Raw genomic sequence first — 14,046 nt, 5'->3', positions numbered from 1 at the left:
AGTGTCGTAGACATTGAGACAGAACTTGGAGCAAAGCAGAGAGCCGAGTGAGGCCGGAGTCGCGGAGCTCTATGTGGGAGAGCGTTGTAGCTCAATGCAGTCCTAGTTTGCCGTTTGTTCAGTGTCGAAGCTGCAGCGTCTTTGGGTCGATTAGAACTGCATACGCCGAGTGCTACATTCTTGACTGTGGAAATTGTACTGTCGGTTATTCACTTTATGCTTGCTTATATTCGGTGACTACACCTTGGCTTCCTCCACTAGGATAGGAGGATGAAAGAACTGTTACCTGTAATTAGGGAAGAGATTATAGCTTCTGCAATTAATGCTAATTAGTTACACCATTAAGCTAATGAGAAGTTGGAGAGTATATTGTTTGTACTCGCTACACTCGTAACAATCCAAGATCAGCCTGGCTCCTGTCAGCTAAATGTGTCATGGGGGCTGTGGTAAATACATTTTTAAAACCAGCATTGAATGCAATGAAACGCCATTTTCTGGGTGAGACCTCGTGGCTCCCCGAAGCTATCCAGGCTGATATGAATGTATTAGACCATGACATCAAAGCAAATGGAGTTCCTATGCCTACCAGGGACCAAGAGCCAGAAGCTGGCCCCCTCAGAGAGGCATGAGGAGCTATAGCCTATAGAAACCCCCATATGGTTGGAAGCATTCTATATCTGCTATCGACCAGGTCAGCCACCCAAAAAATGTAGGGGCCCCTAAAACAAACCCTATCTGGTTAAACAAAATTGCTACTAAAAGCTGAACTGTTGGACAAAACTCCCCAAACTAAAAACGAATAAATGAGCATTACATCAAAACCATCACCGCGCTGTTGTGCCTGCTGTCTCCACAGCTTCCCCCCCCCCTTTCCCTGGAAGGGGGGAGGGAGGGAGCTCCAGACCCCCCCTGCGCTGGATATCCACACCCAAGTTCAGAGGCTGGATGTCAAAAACCGTGAAAAAAATGCCGATCGGAGGGAGGGAGGGAGGGAGAGTTGCTGGGGAGCCTCCAGATCATTCTCAGAAAATGGCATTTCATTACATTCAACGCTGGTTTTCTGTGGGAAGTCCCTTTCAGCTCCCTGGAGCAAATTTACCAAAGATAATACGAGAGGGACTTACCTGGGAGGTGATCGTCACTCTCTCCTCAACTCTAAGTCGAGACAACTGGCTGCAACCATCGACCCAATGCGACACACGCCCGACTACGGCTCCAGGAACATTGACTAGGTAGCGAGCAGCCAGGACTCTGTTCGACCTCGAAAACCCCCGTGTCCAAATGTCAGCCCTAGACAGATTACCAAAGACGGCAGCCAACACAGCAAACTTACGAATGTCATGGACACGAGGATAGACCGCAGGCTGGCTGGACCAAACAATCCTGAGGATGACCTGGGAGACCCGTTCCCTAGAACAGTGAAGAGGTGAAACCGGGTCAACCCAAAAGCACGTCCCCGGCCACCGAGGCCATGCCATGCATGGCCTCGGAAGGGCCATGCGTGGCCTTTCCAATGAAAAGCTACAACCGGATATTACAATGAAAAGCCACAACCGGATATAACAATGAAAAGCTACAACCGGATATAGCAAATGATGCACCCCCAGCTGAACCAACCAAGCATCAACCACCCAAGGACCCCTCTGGAAAGCAGCAGTCTCATTCTTCTTCAGAAGAGAAGGAGATGGCTGCAAACGAACAAACCTACCACCAGCACCAAAAAAAACAGAAACCTCTGTGCCAGAGGAGAGTAAGAAGCTCCCCAACTCGACCCTTAGAAGCCAATGCCAACAGGAAAACAGCCTTCGAAAAAAAGGGCTACCACAGATGTCAGAAAATCCGACACCATTTAATATCATCATACAGACAGATAATAATTGCTGTGTTGTATAAACAAGTTAACCCATAGAAAATGTAAATTGTAGTGGAATTACCGTCTATAGAAAACGGAATATCATTACCACATACTATTATAAATTCACCACCTATTATGGTGGGAATTATTCTTAAATACATTAGTCTTTGGACTTTACCATCATAAAAACATCTCATATAAATTAACTTAATTATCAGAATTAAAATAGAGTAAATGTGACCCTTCTATCACTTACTGTCATCTGGACAATGTAGGCCAGTAGCGTCAGTAGGGGGGAGTGGTCAGCCATTGTTATTGTATATACTAGACCAGAGGCTCACGGGAGCAATTCGGCTCCTGTTAAATTTACTTGGACGAAGTGTTATGGAAACCAAAGGTGTCCCATCATCAACACGCTGTCAACAAATTCAAGTTAAGTGTTCTACCGAAACCCATTTATCTATCATTAGTGGCCATTAATGTCATTGGATAGGGTGACCAGGTTAGAGCATAAGATCGCCTCAAACTAAAGGTAATTAAGCCAGGTCTTTAAGGTTCCATGTACAGTGTTTTCTCTGATATAGCTGTCATATATAGGATTCTGGCTTTACAGCTAGCGCCCTTTTGACAGATCAAGACGAGGAAGCATGCTTTGTGCATCAGTAACCAGGGTGTTGGAAGCTACCTCACACGAGGAAAATGTGGTGTCTACATCCTGGTTATACCTGGTGGACTAAGGCCTGCTGTACAATAAGATAAGGAACCTTTTCAATGTATGTAGTCTAATACTGTAGTTTGATTCGCTGCATATATATAAATTCAATAATATAAACCCCCCTAATGTGTAGAGGATCGATTTGTGAGATTATTGCAGAAATACAGTCCACTTAACATCATACAAATTGCTATCGAAGTATATAAATTAATGTAAATATAAATTCTATATAAATTCATATAAATTAAATAAATATAAATCTCACAGGTCGGTTCCCACAGAGGCAGACTCCATATACAGTTTCAGATGTTGATTTGATAGAGCCCAATAGGCTCCAGAATCTATACACCAGTTGATTGATAGTTGAGAAGTGGAACCAAAGAGCCAAAGCTCAACCCCCCACAAGCACAACTAGCTGAGTATGTACAGTATTATATTCTAAGATCAAACAGTGTTTTTGCTGTTATTACACTATATACACATGTTATATATAACTATCTACATTTTTTTGTGCACCATAATGAACCACAAAGATTGTGTGACAGTTTATTTACTTTACATAGAACAAGCATCCAAGGTCAGCCTATCGGCCGAGAGCAGAGTGTGGCAGGGACTGCCCCAAATACGTTTTTACATTGCTATTTCAGTGTCTGTGAATGCTTTTATATGTGGTTTTTTGCAATATTATTATTTAATAATATATAATTTGTGGAATTCCTTTACTGTAAATGCTGGCTCATACGTCGACCCTCAAAAAAAAAAGTGTAATTCAGGTTTAGGCCTATACAGTATTCATCGCATAACATGATCCCCCAAAATAAGGCAACACCACTTTCCCTGCCCCACTGTATAGAAAGAATAAACTATGATATCTCAAATATACTGTATGCTGGGGCGCCAGACAGCTGAGTAGACAGCACTTCGGATTCGTAGTCCTGAGGTTCCGGGTTTAATCCCCGGTGGAGGCAGAGACAAATAGACAAAATGTTTCTTTTACCCTGATGTTCCTATTACCTAGCAGTAAAAAGGTACCTGGGAGTTAGACAGCTGTTACAGCTGCTTCCTGGGGAGTGTGTAACTAAAAGGAGGCCTAGTCGAGGACCGGGCCGCGGGGACGCCTAGCCCCGAAATCATCTCAAGATAACCAAGATAGCTTAATGAATATTTACCACATAAAGCAGGTTTTGTCAGTGGTTGTCTATTTACCACATAAAGCAGGTTTTTGTCAGTGGTTGCCACGGCAGGCCGGTGGTTGCCACGGCAGGCCGGTGGTTGCCACGGCAGGCCGGTGGTTGCCACGGCAGGCCGGTGGTTGCCACGGCAGGCCGGTGGTTGCCACGGCAGGCCGGTGGTTGCCACGGCAGGCCGGTGGTTGCCACGGCAGGCCGGTGGTTGTCAAGGAAGGAATGGGGTGTTAGTGGCGGAAGTTGTCAGGAAAGGTACGTGAAGGTGTCCCCCACAAAGGCCTAGCTCATGGACTTAAGCTAGCCTCGACCAAACATTTGTATTCATTAACCCCCCCTATGCTGCTAGGCTATTAATAACCTTTAACAAATAAACTGAGCAACACATCATACGATGTGTTGAGTAACTTGCCCAAAAGTGCACATCACATATGACGAGTTTCAGTATTACGCATGATTTAAATGGCCCGCGGATACACTGGGTTCACCTCGCCTTCCTCAGGGCTCTTGTAAACATACGGCATTTTTAAAAACAATCGTGGGCAACATTCCCGAGTGCGAGGGCTTCAGTACTGAATGAGCCATCAAGGCTGGCACACTCAGCATGAGCTCACGGCATTGCTGTTCAATTTGTGACCACAGCATCACCTAAAAAAGTAAAAAATATATGTAACTGGTATTATTTAGCAATGATAGTACTACTGATGACCCCCGACTGTGATTAAAATGGCCAGAATTTTGATAATAGCAGGATTGTTGTGATAAATAGCGCTGTAGTGGGAGGAATAATCTTTATGGGGAGGGAGGTAGCATTGTCTGCTGACTGTGTGACCACCTTTTACTCTCTGGACTCATAATACCAGCTTAGTGGTTTGCTATGGTGAAAAAACATGCAGACATTTATATATAACGTCTGTATATAGTGAATAAAAGCAAAAGTAGTATGGGGGAGAAGAATGTTGGCGAGTCAGGTGAGGTGAGGGAGAGTGGGGCAGCCAGTGGCTGGCTGCCTGGTGTGCCGGCCACTCCTTGCTGATTTTGACTCAATACCAACTTAGCGGTACTTTATAGTGAACACAAATGTAAATACTTATGTATAACGTGTAAATAGTGTAATAACAGCAAAAGGAGTGTTGGGAGAAGCCATTTTGGTGAGGGAGGTGGCGACATCTGCATGACTTGTCATGCTGGGTAATGATGGCTACTATGCTCTTTGGGCACTATACTAGCTTAGCTGAACAGTTATAGTGAACAAAACATGTAGATACTTTTATTTAATGACTGTAAAGAGTGTAATAACACCATAAATGGTACACTTAATGGAGGAATGTTTAATGTTTCTGGTCTTGAACCAGTGAGGGAGAGAGGGAGCATCAGTTGTATGTGGCCATCTGTTACTGTCTGCCGTCACAATACAAGATTAGTGGTTCGCTATGGTGGACACAAATGTAGATACTTGTATATTACGTGTTTATATAGTGTAATAACAGCAAAAGGAGTGTTAGGAAAAGCCATTTTAGTGAGGGAGGTGGCGTCATCTTCCTGACTTATGCTGTGTACCACTATGATCTTTGTTCACTATGCCAGCTTAGATAAACAGTTATGATGAACAAAACATGTAGATACTTGTATATAACCTGTGTATATAGTGTAATAACCACAAACGTTTTTGTCTATTGTTCAATGAACATAATTGAATCAATAATAGGCATACTATAATTTTGAGTATAGCAATGATTCACACATTTTATTATATAAATATATCACACTACACACTATTGAATATTATTACCGAGAAAAAAAAGTGAAATAATTAGGTATTATCATCTTTGTGGCAACTCCCGCCTGACAGCTGGGGGAAGAGCAGACCTCGTCTGGCGCCTGCTCTGTCAATGTCTCTTTTTTGCCAGACTTCACCGCCCTATTACAGCCAAAATATGCCACTTACGATTTTATTTTTATTTGTCCTGTGATCAGGGAACACAAATTAACAGGTTTATAAGAAAAAAAATAAATTTATGTGCCTGTGGGTGCCAAATGCCAAATAGCGCAGAGCATCTATAGGGTTAACACCACAATGTACAAGAAATAAAATAAAAAAATTGTCATATAAAAGTGTTCATTTGTGTTCTCTGACCACGGAGAAAAACAAAACTAATTGTTCTTACTAATGAAGTAAATGAGCTGAGAAGTGTGACGATGAGGTGGTTTGAGGCCTCGTAGCCTGGTGGATAGCGCGCAGGACTCGTAATTCTGTGGCGTGGGTTCGATTCCCGCACGAGGCAGAAACAAATGGGCAAAGTTTCTTTCACCCTGAATGCCCCTGTTACCTAGCAGTAAATAGGTACCTGGGAGTTAGTCAGCTGTCACGGGCTGCTCCCTGGGGGTGGAGGCCTGGTCGAGGACCGGGCCGCGGGGACACTAAAGCCCCGAAATCATCTCAAGATAACCTCAAGATGACGTTACTGATTGTGCTCACTCTCACAGTGTGCGTGGTCCAGGTGTTGTATGCAGCATTCAAGCCACCAGAGTTGCCGCAAATTTATTTTCGCTGCATTATTTACAATGTATCTCATATTTTCCCCCATGGAACTGTGATACATGTGTCAGTAATGTGTCCACAATAAATATTTAGTCACAATATTGTTCAAAATTCACTAAAATTACAGTATGTACAGTTTCACACACTATTTACACAGTAACACACTATTACACTCTGTGTAATACAGTATCACACACTGTATTATCAGTGCTTTGATAAGTACTGTGTGATCATCATAAGCGAGTGATAACTTAACAGAATAAGTGAATCTCTTCCAGAATATCTGACTCTTCCAGAACATCTTACAAAGCGATGTTTTCAAGACTACCTTACGCTTCACAAGCTTGGCTACATACCACCTACAGGTTCTAAAGCCAAGGGTGTACGCGTGTGTGTGTGTTATTTGCAAGCACACAACAAAGAAACAGGAAGTTCATGGAAACAGAAACAGGAAACGGGAGTTCATGGTACAGAATGCGACTTCGCTCTCGATGCATCAGGTAACAACATATTTTCACTTCCTGTTTCTTTGTTGTGTGCTTGCACATAACACACACACACGCGTACACCCTTGGCTTTAGAACCTGTAGGTGGTATGTAGCCAAGCTTGTGAAGCGTAAGGTAGTCTTGAAAACATCGCTTTGTAAGATGTTCTGGAAGAGTCAGATATTCTGGAAGAGATTCACTTATTCTGGAAGAGATTCAGTTATTCTGGAAGAGATCAGTTATTCATGACAATGATAGAAAATACCACCATGAAAGCCATTAACACTGTTCATCTATGCAACTTGTATCAGATGCATTATCACTCAACCCAGAAGACGATTTATCTATGTATCTATAAAAAATTAAACATCACACGGGATGAGCATGGGATGGAGCTCAGCTACAACTGGATACGCTCGCTGTATCGTCCTCATCGGTGCTGTATCATTTGCATCCGACCCTCGTGTTAGATCCTTATTGCACCTATCTTCATCAATATCATGACCCCTATGTTCTTCAAACAATATGGTCTGAATTTCACTGACGAAGAGCGATCTATCAACACCGCGTCCAACAGGGAGCCAGAGGCGTATGCGCCACCCTTGGTTGCTCATTCAGAAGTGATCCTGTCTGCAGGTTTAGGGAGATCTGGAATTTTTTTTTCAAGATGGCTGCCTCTCACTGGATGTCCCAGGAGTCCATATCGTTCTCAAACTACCGTGCTCGCGTTTCGACTGTGTACGGAAAAATCAAGAAGGGTTTTCTTGGTTGGCGCAGTAACAGGTAAATAAGATTTCATGGCTGGCGCAGTGCAGTGGTTAACACCCCAAAAACAAACAAAATAAAGAAAAACAATAAGAATTAGCCACAAGTGTTTAAAGAATTAATAATCATTACAATGTACAGTACCTTCAAATCACGGTAGATTATTTTTCTTTCATGTAAGTAGCCAATGGCAAGACAAATTTCTGCTCCATAAAACCTTGCACGCTCCTCAGGAAATGTATGTGCCTCGTTAAGGTGGAAGAACAATTCTCCACCACTGACATACTCCATCACAAAGCAGAGATGGTCATTTGTTTGGAATGAGTACTTGAGGTACTGCAAATAAAATAAAATTACTGCTCGTACTGCACATTAAATGATACCTTATATTATTGATAATATTTTAATTATATATTGAATTATTAAGTTTTAAACAAATTTAGACAGTAAATTTACCTTTAGACAGTACAAATTCACTTACAGTGAGGAAAGGATGATCCACAGCTTTTAGCACAAAGTTCTCAGTGCGTGTGTGGGCCACCTCATCACGTTTGACGATAACATCTTTACGCAGGATCTTCATAGCATAGGTTTGATAGCTCTTCTGCCAGAGTTAATTGCTTTAAATATCATTATGTTTATGATTACATAATACAGTACCTAGAAACTACAATGAAATTGCTTAAGGCTGTAAGTAAATAAAGAGAAGCTACTTTTTGTATATCAATTAGTTGCTACCCAAGATAATATTCAGCAATTCCATACAACCATATCGTGTACGTTCAGGAAGATCAACATTAAAAAACTAAGCCCTCCTTGGCAACACACGACTCCCTATGGGGCACCCTCACTAGCTATCCAACTGACTTTCCAGGCTGCCTCCATTGACAGTTACGATATGGAAGCATCAAATCCAGAATAAGATGCCCTTTCATTCACTTGCACCATAGGACCCTCGCACCCATGACCACTGTAGTGGAAGACAGTTCTACCGACCTCGTTTGAGGCACCTTACATACTTCCAGGTGAGAAGGATAAAAACCTCAACAGTGCAAGAGCCTCTGAGAGGCCTTCTTTGAAATATTCTCATACTTAATATTTTAAACAAATACTTTGGGGCTCTATTCTGCCACAAGCTCTAAAATCTTTTTAGTTAATTTTGTATGTAAAAATAAAATTTATCATTAGATAATGATAAGTCCACCCATGGATGTTAACCAACAAACTAACACTAAACATAGAAAAGAACTACTACATTATATTTGGAAGTAGATCAACAAATGCAATTCAGCTTCAGATAGACAATGTTAACATCAGTAATAATGATGGAAAGTTATTTAGCCTATACCTAGTCAAGTATCAACTTCAGCACCCACATACAGGGGCCTTGTAGCCTGGTGGATAGCGCGCAGGACTCGATTCCCGCACGAGGCAGAAACAAATGGGCAAAGTTTCTTTCACCCTGAATGCCCTTGTTACCTTGCAGTAAATAGGAACCTGGGAGTTAGTCAGCTGTCACGGGCTGCTTCCTGGGGTGTGTGTATGTGGTGTGGGGAAAAAAATAGTAGCTAGTGAACAGTTGATTGACAGTTGAGAGGCGGGCCGAAAGAGCAAAGCTCAACCCCCGCAAATACAACTAGGTGAATACAACACACAATTAAGAAAGTCTAAAAATAAAGTTGGTATACTTTCTAAAATCAGATATTATGTTCCAAACTCTGCTCTCCTCATTATACTACACGCTAATCTATCCCTATCTTACATACGGTATATGTACATGGGGTTCAACCACTGCAAACTACCTCAAGCCCATCATCACTCAGCATAAATCTGCAATCAGAACACTAGCAAATTCTGTTTTCAGACAGCACACTGCCTCTCCGTTTAACCCTTAGGAAGTGCTTGCAATTATAGTCTGCACGGCGATTATAGCCTGGGCATTTCTTGCCCAGGCGCAAGAAATATAAAAAATATATATTTTTCGTCTTTTAAGTGTTCATTTGTGTTTCCTGATCACAGGGGAAAAAATAATAAAAATCGTAGGTGACATTTTGGCCGCATTATGGGGAGAATGTCTGGCAAAATTTGTCCAGATACAAATACACAGAGAATTTACCATACATGCTGGTGTACAAGTCAAGATTTGAAGTCTAAAATCTCTCCAAAACCATTGGTCAACTTGCCGCCGAATATAAAATGTGAACCTTTAACACTGAGAGATAAGTGAAATGTCCGGCCTAACATTTCCCGTACACCACCACCAGGAAAGAAGTGAATTGGGCATGGTATAGGCAAGCTAGGAGGCTTCAGGAAAGCAGGGAGGCTGGAGTGGGTATGAGTGGGTGGTGTCTGGAGTGGGTGTAGGTCAGGAGAGGGTGTAGGTATAGTAGGTATTGGTGTCAGGAGTGGGTGCGGTGAGTGGCAGGAGTGGGAATGAGTGTGGTAGGTATGGCGGGTGTCAGGAAGTGGGTGTGGTAGGTATGGTGGGTGTCAGGAGTGGGTGTGGTAGGTATGGTGGGTGTCAGGAGTGGGTGTGGTAGGTATGGTGGGTGTCAGGAAGTGGGTATGGTGGGTGTCAGGAGTGGTATGGTGGGTGTCAGGAGTGGGTGTGGGTGATCCTAAATGTGGTTAATGTCCTTGTATGTAAATCACCTGAGGCAAATCCTTAGCAGTTTAAAGACCAACTAATGAAAATAGAACACTGCTTGGAAAACCTCTCAAATCCAGCACGAATCATCATCCTGCTTGGGGACTAACCTACGACACCTGAAATGGAAGCACCTAGCTAATACAGTTATATCAGAGAGAATACCAGGAAGTAGCCTAAATGAATAGGCACCTGCAAATGACATGCTGCGGATGTGCAACAGATGCCTTAAACCAGCAAATAGTAGAACCCACTTGAAAAGAGAACACGTTGGACCTCATTTTCACTAATAATGATGAATTGATCAGGAACATAAATGATTACAAATACCTGTTGCTCAGATCACAACCTAATTGAAGTTCTAAGAAGCATGGGGAGTAGACCTGCACAACCAGTCCCGAGTCCCAGGGGAGAATTCAGCAAATCAACTTTATTATTAAACAGATTAACTGGGAGCAAATAAACCAAGACCTCACAGAAATAAGCTGGGAAGAACAGCTATAAATGCAAACCTGAACCAGTGCCTGGAAAAAATAAACTCAGTAGCTAAAGAAATATGCTCAAACCAAATATCCCCAAGAAAAAAAGAAACATGTAAATGGGAACGGCGTTCCCTTTATAGGCGAAAAAACGAATCACGAAAAAACTTGAGTCACACCCTAACTCAAGAACGACGAAGACGGCTAGGTAGAGAAATAGAAACGATTGAACTAAAGCTACAAGAAATACATAAATTCCAAGAGAGACAAAGAGCAAAAGGCCATCAGTGAGAGAAATCCAAAATATTTTTTCTCCTCTGTAAATCAAGATAATTAATTTATTTATTCATTTATTTATTTATTTATATACAAGAAGGTACATTGGGTTTGAGAGAATACATAGCATAGTATTTAAAATCTTGTAAAGCCACTAGTATGCACAGCGTTTCGGCCAGGTCCTTAATCTAGCATAATTTCAACTACATCTAGTTTCGGCCAGGTCCTTAATCTAACAATTTCAACTACATCTAGTTTCGGGCCCCTGAGAAAGGGAGATATGGAATTTTCACAGATGACAACAAAGAAATGAGCAAAATACTGAGGAATCAATATGACTTCAGTGAGCCACTAAACACACTGAAGATTGCTAATCTAAATGAATTTTTCATGGATGTGATACTAACATCAAATCATATATCAGACGTCACCCTATTCCCACTGTATATTGAAGATGCCGAAGAAAGTATGCCTATGCACTCTGCACCAGGCCGTGATTCTTGGAAACTATTTTCATCAAGAACTGTAAAAAACACTAATGCTGGCACTTCACAATTTTTGGAGACGGAGCGTTGATACTGGCATTATCCCCGACATACTAAAAACAGCAGAGATAACATCATTTCATAAAGGAGGAAATAAGAGGCAAAAAATTACAGACCGATAGCACTATCATCATCACGCATCAGGGTGGTACAGTGGTGGATGTTGCGGCTGGCAGTCCGTTGGTTGCGAGTTCGAGTCACCCAAGACCTGCAGTTGATTTTCTCATTGATATATATGCGAGTGTGATTTCTTCGTGTAATAGCATTAATATATTAAATGAGATAGGGAAACGTGGTAAGGAAGTTTAATGGTATGACTACCTCGTTAGCTTGTTCGATCCCAAACGTTCAGACATGAACCGAAACCCGACCGTCGGTGAGAATATCGTCAGATGTAATACGTGCAACAAACGGGTTAGAAGACGGTGTTGGATGAGTAACACATTATTTTTATTACACCGTTGGAATATAAAACCCCATTGTGTCAACACCTGCATCAGTGGAGCTCCGGGATATTTCAAAATTCCTAAGTATTGTAGAACAGGTTGATAGTGAGTGGTGTCCCAAGGAACATAAAAGTGTAGTGCTTTAGAAAAATAGGCGAGATAAAATGACTGCCAGAGGAAGTGAACAAATTGGATGAGAAAAAGTTGCCCTAGTGTTCACAGTGGAGAGGACTAAATTCAAGATGGCCGCCGGCAAGAAGAAAAACAAGGCTGGAAGTCAGAAAGAAACTGGCATCAAATCCTAAATTGGTGCAAAACACAATCGATCGAAATAAGTCCCTGATAATATTTGGTGCAAATAAAAGAAGACAACATCTAGTTCAGAAAGAGCTGTAGAAGAAGACAAAGTAGTAGATAAAATTGTTTTGGACTAGTGGAAGGTCTTACGACCATAGAGAATGTCTGCGTCTACAGAAGAATTGGAAGGTACGTAAAAGAAAAAGATCGACCTTTGAGGATCACCCTAAACGGTGCCAAACAGATGGAAAATGTATTAAGGAATACTAAAAAATTACAAAGTGATGAGGAAGGGAAAGTATGGTCGCTAAGACGAGATTTTTCAAAAGAAGACAGAATAGCTGAAACCGAACCTCGTAGAGGCAAAACGTCTAAATGAGAGCAGGAATGAAGAAGAAATCAATTCTTTTTTCAACAAAGTGATAGGGGTAGGCAGACCAGTAAAGTGGTACATAAAGGCAAACTATCAATATCACTAGAGAAAGGGGTAAGTGGAGGAGGAGAGGGGGGACCATGTTCCTGAAAATTGCATACACCAACATAGATGGAGCGAGATCAAAGATACTGGAGTTAAGTGATGTAATACAGCTGCAGATGCCATATATTGTTGCACTCACAGAGACGAAACTTGAAGATGATATTTTAAATGAGGTCATATTCCCAAAGGGCTACTCAGTTTGGAGAGGGGACCGAAAAATTAGGAAAGGAGGCGGCGTTGCTGTGCTAGTGAAAGAACACCTAAGGGTACACGAAATAATGATTGCCAATCCACGAGAACTTAACATAATAGCACTAGAGATTTGCAATCAGGATGATAAACTAACGATTATAAATGCATGTAGTCCACCGCCATACAGCATGGTCAAATGAGGAGCTGGATAATAAATGAGAGGGTCTTATAACAATGCGAGAGAGTATAGTGAGAGCTGATAAAGATAGATCCTGACGCTTGGTAGTCGGTGACCTCAACTTTAAATCCATAGACTGGGAGGCATATGAAGCTAGAACATAGGATTTTTGGACTTTTAGATTCGTAAATCTCATCCTGGAAACTTTCATGTTTCAACATGTTAAACAAGCTATGAGGATGAGGGAAGGGATGTTCCCTCCATGCTAGATTTTATGTTTACCAGGAAAGTGGAAATGATATTTGACATTCAGTACCTTCCTCCCTTGGGTAAAAGTGACCATGTCTTTTTGGGAATAAAGTATGCAATGCGTTATAATCTGGACGAAAATGAGGTTGAAGCAGAAGAAAAACCTGATTTCAGGAGTTGACATTATGGGAAACATAGACATTTCTTTAAGGAATTTGACTGGAAAGACTTGCTGTTAGGACAATGCAGTAAATGAGATTTATGTCAAGTTTTGTGAAATAAATGATAAACGCACAACAAAATTTATACCAAAGCAGAGATGCAGAACCAAGAACAGGATTGATTCAACAAAAATTGCAAGAGACCCAGAGACCAAAAGATGCAAAAACCCAGCGTTGAATGTAATAAAAAGCCATTTTTTGGGCGAGACCCAGAAGCACCTCAGAGCTATCCAGGCTGATATTGCAAATGTCAGACTTTGGCATGAGTAATGTGTATGGAGATCTTTAGGCCTACCGGAGACCACGAGCCAGAACCTGCCCCTCTCAGAGAGGCACCTGGAGCAATGGCCTATATAAATCCCCCGTGTGGTTGGAAGCATTCTATGTGCCATCGACTGGGTCAGGCACCCAGAAAGGTAAGTGCCCCAAAAAACCTCATTCTGATTAAAATTACTACAAAAAGCCGAACTAGTGGACAGAACTCCCCAAAC

The 14,046-nt window shown here is 41.8% G+C and overlaps 1 protein-coding gene across 6 annotated transcripts in view; it reads right to left on the bottom strand.

Moving 5' to 3' along the window:
• Window positions 1–14,046, bottom strand: part of LOC123771828 (RAC-alpha serine/threonine-protein kinase) — a 140,440-nt gene that overhangs the window by 59,938 nt on the left and 66,456 nt on the right. For all 6 annotated transcript variants that reach the window (XM_069313240.1, XM_069313245.1, XM_069313244.1 and 3 more), the window contains exons 6-7: window positions 8,029–8,151; window positions 7,692–7,883 (exon numbers count right to left, since the gene is read on the bottom strand). In XM_069313240.1, coding sequence (XP_069169341.1) covers window positions 7,692–7,883; window positions 8,029–8,151 — 315 coding nt within the window. The remainder of the gene's footprint in view (window positions 1–7,691; window positions 7,884–8,028; window positions 8,152–14,046) is intronic.

The sequence above is a fragment of the Procambarus clarkii genome, chromosome 75 (assembly GCF_040958095.1).
Source record: "Procambarus clarkii isolate CNS0578487 chromosome 75, FALCON_Pclarkii_2.0, whole genome shotgun sequence".
Lineage (NCBI taxonomy): Eukaryota > Metazoa > Arthropoda > Malacostraca > Decapoda > Cambaridae > Procambarus > Procambarus clarkii.
The sequence above is the reverse complement of the archived record's forward strand: the minus strand, read 5'-3'. Positions and strand labels throughout refer to the sequence as shown.